At 36.8% G+C, this 9,673-nt stretch overlaps 1 protein-coding gene across 1 annotated transcript; it reads left to right on the top strand.

Annotated features, from left to right (window-relative positions):
• The first annotated feature begins 6,090 nt into the window (after positions 1-6,090).
• On the top strand, positions 6,091-9,104 carry LOC146317558 (fibronectin type III domain-containing protein 7-like). The gene is made up of 4 exons (XM_084732467.1): positions 6,091-6,112; positions 8,064-8,324; positions 8,410-8,676; positions 8,797-9,104. Exons 1-4 carry the CDS (start codon positions 6,091-6,093, stop codon positions 9,102-9,104), a joined length of 858 nt encoding a protein of 285 aa, XP_084588593.1.
• The last annotated feature ends 569 nt before the right edge of the window (positions 9,105-9,673 follow it).

Below are 9,673 nucleotides of genomic sequence, written 5' to 3'. Positions count from 1 at the left end.
TTAGCAAGCTAGTTAGCTAGCATTTTGCTAACATTAGCTAACTTGACTGAGGTACCAAGTTTGCTCAACTGTCATTGGAGGTCATAGTGAAATGGGGTGGGGCTTAGGAACGGTCAATTAGCACATTCATTTAGGATATCTTCAATGACGTTTTGCCGAGCGGAAATAAATTTTTAGTATCTAAAATTCTGGTACTGACTATGTAACTATAAGAGGAATTGTGGATACATAAAATATAATTGTTATAGTACACAACTAATTAACTAATTACAGTTGCACTTCAGATGTTCAGTTACAGATCCAAGCAGACATATCAATACTTTAATTCTGATGAAGAACTGAATTGTTTATTTCAATAATTAAAATTTTGACCAGTGAGAAATGGATTGCAGGTATCTTAAATTTGAATTGCTTCTAGTCAGACTACATTATGGATATGTCAACTGTCAAAACTGAGTTATAGATATCTGAAATTGAGTTTTAATTGAATTCAGTTATAGAAAAAGTTAACCAGCTGTAATTAAGTAACAGATATCTATTAATTAACATTCTGACTAGTGAGAAATTAACTGTAGAAATCTTAAGCTTCTGGTCAAAATACATTATAAAAATGTTGTCTTGGATTTTAAAAAGCAGTTGTCGACATTTACAAATGCTGAAGGTTAAATGTTAAAAGGGCTTGCCATACACAGCTGCTATTTCATAATGAGATTTGATGTAACCTCAACATGTAATTAAATCTAGTAAAGATGAAAAAGAAGCAGAAATGTTACAGTGAAGCTCCCGTATAAATGTACCATGGCGACAAAATAAATTTAAAACATGTTCTTAGGACCTCCCCAAGTATACGACCTCCATATGGCAGCTGTATGTCGTGTCTCCGGGTCGTAAAGCAGGTTTCTGGTGACCCAGAAAAGGGTTATATTGAAAAGTGGGGCAGCAGGTATCCATCGCGTTAGCCTGGAGTCATGCATGGCGAGTCCTGTGGATGATACGTCTGATCAGATTGCTGGAAATAGATTCAGTGCTACCTCTGCTGTCATTGGATTTTGTTTTCTCTCTGCTGACAGACAACAACAATAAAGCACATCGTTTACGCATTACGATACCGTGTGCTGTCAATCATCCTGCGTGGGTTTCCTTTATGAGGTGGTTGAGAGGTTTTGTTCAGGTGTGAGGTGTTGGATACATGAGATATTCGGTCCTCCAAAAATCCAGAAACAAATCCATTGGAGAAACTCACTAATGTAGGTCTGTTATCAAATATGTAATGGGCTGACTTTCGCTGACCTTAAGAGTTGTATAACTGCTGTCTGCATTACACTGTATTACACTTTTCACAGGTGGTTTACCAGTTTCGATGAAGCTTAGCGTTCTACGAAGGCTTCTAAGGTATACTTTAGCTAAGGAACTTCTTTTCCTGCAAGTGTTTCTCAGATTATCCCTCAGCAGGTGCCCTTAAGGAAGAGTTGCTAAGGTATATCATAAGCTGTAAGCTGTTTTTGCCGCAGCGCATAAAAAAAAAAAGATCACTTATAAAGGCTCATAAGTTGCGTTTTAACATAACAAGTGTTGCCATAATCATTTTACCTCAATCTAATACTACAACAAAAGAAGCTGTGCCTGCTAAAGATCACCTGCTAATCTATTAAAGAGTCCAGACAAAAGTTTGTGATAGTTCCAATAAATTTGTAGCCTATAGCCAGACAAAATATAAAACAGAGGATGAATCTGAACATATAAGACACAGGCCGAGATTTCTTTAAAGGCTCAGAGAAACGGTAAAGCTTAAGGAGTGAATGTACTGCAAACGTCCTTTTGAAAAGCATAATTTTTGCCAAATAAAGCTAAAACTGTGACAGGATGAACTGAGCGCATCACTAAGGGACAGTTTATGAGTGGTTCAGACCGCCCCTCTAAAGGTAAACCCTTCAGAAGGTTTACCTGAGCTAAGGAAACTCTGGGCAACAGCCAGTAAGCTTAAGGGAGACATTAAGGTACAGCTTACGATGGACATAGCGCTAAGGAGGCTCTGAGAAATGGGGCCCTATCTAGATGGTTTGTTTAACTGATTGCCTATTGACGACCACTCTGAATCAAACATTCATTCATAATCTCAGGTTTAGAAGTGCAGTTTCACACTATAATACATGCACATAGAAAGGGACTTGATATTTATCTGTTTTCGTCATCAGATGTGCTTTCATGTGAGGTTTACTCTCAGAGGAACACGGCACAGTAAAGCTGTATTATTCTCTTTGTATTTGAGTAGAAAAGCTTGTTTATCAGGGCAGAACCTCATGACACTGCAGCAGCCTCTGACTCGTACCTCGAACATTTGTTAATTTAGACTGAAGTAAAGTTACAGTATGTTCACCATATGACCATGGGCATGACCATATTCAGATACAGTACTGACAGAACATGATATGACTATTTGGAAAATGGCACAAACTTAAGTAGTAATAATAACAAGAAGAAGACAAAGAAGAAGAAGAAGAAGAAGAAGAAGAAGAAACTTTATTTGTGTAGCACTTTTTATTCAAGAAATGCAGCCCAAAGTGCTTTACAACAAAGACATTACATGCACCAAGTGCTTCACATAAAAAAAGACATAAAACATATAACATAAATACAGGAATATAAATCACTTATTTTTTATTACCTGATGGTACGGGCATATTCCAAGATGACAATGCCAGGATTCATCAGGCTCCAGGTGTGAAAGAGTGGTTCAGGGAGCATGAGACATAATTTTCACTCATGGATTGTCCACCAGAGTCCAGACCTGAACCCCATTGAGAATCTTTTGGATGTGCTGGAGAAGACTTTACGCCGCGGTCCAACTCTCCCATCATCAATACAAGATCTTGGGGAAAAATTAATGCAATTCTGGATAGAAATAAATGTTGAAATGTTGTATAAGCTTATTGAAAAGATGCCATGGTGAATGTGTGCCATAATCAAAGCTTAAAAAAAAAAAAGAAATATTAGTGTGTGACTTGTTTTTGGCCAGGCAGTGTATTTCCAGTCCAAACAAGCATGGTCACCCAAACTCTCAGAGGGGGACTTTCAGAAACAATTGCTGGGCTGAATTCACAAAATCGTGTGTGCATTCGAGAACATTTCGTTCACACACGCGGCAGACACAAGCTGCTGGACGCTCGGGCCAACACGTTTTCACGGTGATGATCTGCACGCTCACAATGGGACGCACAGTGCTGAAGACAAACGCGAGCAGCCGGGAAGAGGACAGAGAAAAGATACAGGTGTGGACCTTTTGTCAACAGCGCCCTTTGTCACGCACACACTGCAACACGCAACGAGCTATCATATTCATTTACGTAACACCCTCAGCAGAATACACCAAGCTGAGAATTGGGATACTGTACATTATGAGCAGGAATTCCCTGTAGCCATACAGTTTGGCTTTTAATAAAAGTCCTTTATGATTTGTAGTTTCAATATCCTGGCTGACAGAAATGATCTTTGTAAAGTATCTTTGACATATTCCTCATTTAATGTAATCAAACTCCATTTATTACATAATAAAACACACTTCATCACCAGCTTTTAAAGTGTTTATTTCAGATATCGCATACATCAAATACATCAAATGCATCAAATGCATCATCATGAGAGAGTCAGCGAACACATCTTAAAGAGAGATTTAGATAGGAACAGGAAATTAAACACCAAATAAAGCTGAACAGTAAACATTTTTGTCTGTTTTTTCAGTGAATACTTTATAGATTTTAACACAACACATACATTAATATTCATATACCAGTATGTGTATATTAATACTAATTCAGACACCTGAATAAAATCTCCAGGACTCCAGAGATTAATGAAAAACAACAAACAAACAAATAAAAACATAAATTATTGAATAAAATTTGAAAGAAAAGAAATGAATTGGTTGAGGAGTATATCAGGGTAATACATTTAAGTTTAAATATCTCTTATATTTATGCTCAGATGATGAAAAAGATCTTTAAATAAAAAAGAAACCCTCTTGTTGTAGACAATTTGGAAATCCATTTACTTATTCTCAGCCTACTGACATTTTCCTGTGAAAGGGAAATAATTCTTTTGGCCGATAAACTTATTTCTAAATAACAATAATAATAATAAAAAACGTTTTTCCTTATAATGTTATGATTAAAGGATTTTTTATTGGATGTAAATATTTCCTGTGTACACTCTCTCACTGCTTCCCAGAACTTTTTATTATTATAAGAGTGTGAATACTTGAAGCATTGAGGACAATCGGTCCTTAATCCTATTATATAATAACAGGATAGTTGGAAAAAGCAAAAGTATCAGACACTAAATATGCTTCCTTACTGTCATTTAACACTGGCTGTACCAGATCCTGATCAGGATCAGCTTTACTGACCAATAATGTGCATAAACTATGTTTTTACACACGGATAATGAACTATATAACGGTCAATGTCCTCTTCTTCTGGAAGTGAGACGTTCTCTTTATAATAGTTTTGAAGTTTTGTAGTGGAGCAAGTTGAGGAAGTGAAGTGAGGCTGTCACAGGAATTTCCACAGATAATGGGTGAAACTGTAGCTTCTTTTGTTGACCTGCCCAAAGCTTTTGACGTGATATGAGACGTGTTTGAGGATTATCAAGAACGGCACAGAGTGGACAAGTTGATGATATCACTTCCACCTTCATCACAGCATGTGGTGTTCCTCAGGAATCGATCACAGGGCTTTTATTAGTCTGCATCTAGTGTTAAAACATTATATGCTGATGATACTTTTATCTACGTCTCTGTTAACTTTTCACTGCAAAATTGAGTTAAAGCTGATCTGAAATAGTTGAAATTGAGATGAAATAATTGAATAGTTGCTGTCTCACAGCAGTTCATAAAAGCGTGAAAAAATGTCATATATAGATTTGTGTACATGAATGAGAAATTGTCGTTTTTTTAGTTTCTGAAATTACTTTCAAAGTAATAAGGATGAACATGGGTGGTTCAAATACAGGACTTTAACAGAGAAGACTGTGGTTTGGTTTCCGTGTGAGACAAACAGTCAATCAATAGTTTTGTCCAAGCTTCATGAACGCACCAGAAAGACAGATCATTGTTGAGTCTCATTTCCAGGATGTCAAATACAGATGTTCTGGACTGGTGAGGTGTTCCAAGAACTACAAAATAATGTGAAAGTGAGAGTGATATTAAAGTGGAACGAGGGTAAACATTGTTTTTTTGAGGAAAATGTTGCACATTATGCCTTTAAGGAAGTCGTCACGCTGAAAGTCCTAATTTGTTATATTTCAGTGATAATTTAACAAATGTCTGTGAGACTGTGTTGGTGTGTCATCTTCCACAGACTGACATGCTCTTATTTTGAAGTCATTTTTGGTTTTCAAACACCTTATTTAGGTGGATACAGTTGCATCAATGCAAAAGTATGAAAATCTCCTCTGTCTACTTTATTTTTATCATTCCCTTTTCTTAATTCTATAAATTAGTTTGTAACTTTTGTTTTAAAAGTGCTTAAGAAATAATCAAGTTTACTTGCTTGCTTATTATTAATTTGAATGTATTGATGTCTTTCTTTTATATGATTCTTATTTTACCTGAGATTTTACTGATCATTTTATATGAATTTTGTCCTGTTACTGCAAAAGATTAATCTCACAGAGGCAAACCTGTTTATAAACAGTTTAATTAATGTAAAGAAAGATGTGCAAATTGATACAAAAACAAAATATTGACAATCACAACATCATAATGACTGCAGGAAATATTTATGAGCACAATCATGATACAATAATACATAATGACAGATGATTTCCCAGACAATTACATCAATCCAGGAAGGATAAGACTGGAGACGTCAGTTTTCGCGGCGCTCAGTGTGTCATACAAAGGAGATCGTGTTACCGTGCAGCGGGACAATCCTGTTTCTTTACAAGGAGGCCGACGTTATCAAAGAAATTACTGACATTTAGGGAAAAATCAGTGTTGCAACTTATTTGTTTCCCATCAAAGCTCTAAGTTAGTCCAGTATAACAAACGCCAGAGTCTCCAGAGTCTCAGGAGGACTGAGGTATTCTGGGAACATGGAGGAAGAGCAGCTTGACCGTAGCAGGGTGTGGGGGGGGGATTGAATGCACCCCCCCATCTCCACCTAACAAGCCACATACTTCCTTCTCATGATGACAGGGAGCCCACAGGCATCCACCTGTCCTCATTTTTTTAAGACGTCCTGATTGGCTCCCAGAGAGTTGATCTACAGCGCTCAGCCCGTGAAGATTTCAGATGAGTTCAGACCCTCGTATGGATGTAACTTACTGAAACTCTGCTCTTAACTATGGATCAGACGAGGACTCTTTATTTATCAGTCATAATGTTGTCTGTCATACAGGTAATTATGCTTTTTTTTAAATTTAGTTTCTTTTTTCTTTAATTTCATAATGTAATTCTGTTCTAAAAGTTTCTAATTAATTAAGTTATTTTGTCTTTTTTTTTTTTTTTTTTAGATACAGCATGTTTTGGCAACAGGTGAGTGTCTGTGTTCTTCATGTGACAGAAAACATTTTTTAGCAACTTCTAGATGCTTAAATGTGACTTTTTTTTCTTTTTTGTCCATCACAGATGTGGTAAGATATATTAGACTGTTATGTTTTTCAGCCAAATACTGGCACTTTAACATTTTATTGCTTAACTGTGGACATAAAACTGCAGCTACGAACCAAACTGACAAGTTAAGTTTAAAAAAAAAAAAAGCAAATAAAGACAATCAAAATTAGCCACTTGTAGTTAATTGTTTTGGCAATTAATGACTTCCAATTAAAAGTGAAGTAAATGGTTCTGGATAACATAGTTGATTGCTGAGTCTCATGGTTTTGTTGAGTAGTTTGGTTCGAGCTACTTACCCAGAGAGTCTGTATTTGATAACCTGACTGTGATCATCAATCAACTATCTGTCTATCTATTATAGATTGACTGATTAGATTAATTGAAAATGATAATAGCTGCTGAGGAGGTCTCAACCACCAGAGGGCCACCGCCTCACGAATAAAAGACATCCTTCATCAGTCACTGCAGTTTCTTTCTTTCTTTCTTTCTTTCTTTCTTTCTTCCTTTCTTTCTTTCTTTCTTTCTTCCTTTCTTTCTTTCTTTCTTTCTTTCTTTCTTTCTTAAACATAACAACACACAATTCTCAATGTTACTGAAGTTAGTCTTTGGAGTTATGTTTGTGGGCAATGGGACATTTTGAGCACAGGAAAAGATCTTTTCCAAACAAAACAAAGAACAACAATTTTCAAATATAATCATGTTTGTGTTATAAATCAGAATTTAACTCAAAATGTTAAATGGTGTGCTAATAATTTTATCCTGGCATTTTAATGAATTTTAATGAAAAGTACATGATTCAATATTTATCACAATATTACAAAAACGAAAGACAAATGATGGGTTCAAATCATGTCCTTTAGTAAATAATATATCAGCACTTTTTGAAAAATTGTTTTGCTTCTGCTTTTCTTCTTTAATGAGATAAAATTATGGCCGTGACTTTTTGGCATTGACTGTTTGAATTATGTTCGTACAATTACAAAACAAAAACAAAGCAGAAGTCAGTAGCAGTTCTTTTATAAAATAAAATAAAAATAATAAAATAAACCTTGCCTGAAAATGTAAACATAAGCTTGTTTCATCTGATTTCAAAGAGAGTCTAACTGTTTCCGACTGTTTCCGACTGTTTCTTAACCACTTAAAAATTTGCTTTAACCTTATTTAACCTTATAAAGCTCAAAAAGTACGAAAATAATAATCCTGAATGGATCTTGTTGCTTTTCAGTGGCATTAATTTGTAAGCTTATACTGAAGTTATGATACTGCCTGGCACTTCTGCATTATTTTTAATCTTCTGTGGTCTTACTTTCATGATCTGAGAGAATTTTATACAGTTCTTTTGCTTTAAAACTTGGATTATTTTTAATATTCCACACAGCTGTGTTGTAAATACCAGTTTCTCTTGTCTTTAGTGTGTACAAAAACCCAAATGCCTTGTTTTGTCTCTTTGCAGGATGTAATATTGTGTCAGTGACGTCTCCTACAGCATCAACACTGAAAGTGGTCTGGAGCAGCCACAGTGGAGCTTCAGCTTATTTACTGGACTTGAGGGTTGTGAACTCGACCAGTATCGCCCCTGTGGTGGTGATGCAGTCAGCGCCCAGCACACAGAGGCTGATTCAGGGCTTAAGACCTGGACACGTCTATCAAGTCACACTGAAAGTCTTTCACTTCTTCAATGTCTTGTGCACAGATGTTGAAATAGCGATGACAGGTAAAGACACTACTGATAAAAGTAACCGGTTAAATAAATCAGGAGAATCTCTGAATGCTGAATGCTTTATCTTGCATCCCCACAGTGCCTGCCACATCTCAGATCACCTTTTCCAAAGCTATATCGAGTACATCGATAAGGTTTGAGTGGTCCAGCGTGATAGGGGCGGACAGCTACATCTTGTTTGTGGAGAAGCTGTTTGGTTCTCCCGCCGAAAGATACAACCAGACCTTCACAACCCTGAGTGGACAAGTGGACGGCCTGACTCCCGCCACAACCTACAACTGCTTTGTTTACTCCTCCAACAGTGCAGGAAGAGGCACCAAAAGTAGTACAAAGACAATCATGACATGTAAGTGCACATAAGATGCTGATTTAGTTGTTTTTTTTTTAATTCAGAGGGTGTCATTTCTGTAATGCAGGATAAATGAAATGAATGCATTAGATTAACACCTGTATTTTCTCTTGGAAGTGGTGCAGCCACCAACCGGCGTGGCGCTCGTAAAGACGGGAAAGAGCACAGCCCGCGTGACGTGGAACTCTGTGAATAAAGTCCTGCTTTATCAAGTGGCTGTGTGGGACAACGACACCAGCAATCCTCCGGTCATCAGAAACACTTCATCCACATCCATGGATATCAGTAATCTGGAGCCCTGCTCCACCTACATAGTCGGAGTATCATCAGTCAACGTCTTCTTGGTTCCTGGGGAGGCGTCTAATGTCTCACACACCACATCCAGTGAGTATGCATTGCCTTATCCATTACTTTGTCCTGATTGAGTCACATCAGATTTAATCAGCAATGGTGGTTGTTTAACTCCCATGATGCCATGCTAACGAATATGTAGAAAAATGTTAAAGTTGGTAGTTGTTCTCAAAAAAGAGAGATGCCTGGCAGGATAAACTGGAAGATAATCCAGGCTAAATCATTTTAAATTCTTCGGGAGGCCTTTGGAAATTTATCCTGCTTATTTTTTGGGGTGCCTTCCTGTTGATTCTGGTAATTTGTCCTCTTTGTCACAATCTGAGAATTATGAACGTTATCAAATGTGACAATGAGTGTTTTATGTCATGTGGGCTGTGTATGAACACATATAAAGCTGTTCCATTTGTTTAAAAGTCGTCTATAGACAAAGAAATGTACAGTATGTAATCTTAGTGAGATTAGGTATGTGGGTTGATGTTACTGTGGCTAGCTAGCAAAGGTCAGCTAACCGCTAACAAACGAAAAGACTGGTTATGATTATAAAAGTGTTTTATTACAGCTATTGAATGGTAGAAGTAAAGAAATGTCCAACATATCCTTTGTTTGAACTACTTACTGGAGGTCAGCCACCAAGCTGACTGTC

The sequence above is a fragment of the Lutjanus erythropterus genome, chromosome 12 (assembly GCF_056507025.1).
Source record: "Lutjanus erythropterus isolate fLutEry1 chromosome 12, fLutEry1.hap2, whole genome shotgun sequence".
Taxonomy (NCBI): domain Eukaryota; kingdom Metazoa; phylum Chordata; class Actinopteri; order Lutjaniformes; family Lutjanidae; genus Lutjanus; species Lutjanus erythropterus.
The sequence above is the reverse complement of the archived record's forward strand: the minus strand, read 5'-3'. Positions and strand labels throughout refer to the sequence as shown.

What these genes read in the sequence shown, in the direction of transcription:
- LOC146317558 (XM_084732467.1), top strand. Translation starts at nt 6,091, where the DNA reads ATGGAGGAAGAGCAGCTTGACC. An exon ending in GGAGGAAGAGCAGCTTGACC is followed by an intron (nt 6,113 to 8,063) that starts GTAGCAGGGTGT and finishes GTCTCTTTGCAG; the next exon opens with GATGTAATATTGTGTCAGTG. An exon ending in TGTTGAAATAGCGATGACAG is followed by an intron (nt 8,325 to 8,409) that starts GTAAAGACACTA and finishes GCATCCCCACAG; the next exon opens with TGCCTGCCACATCTCAGATC.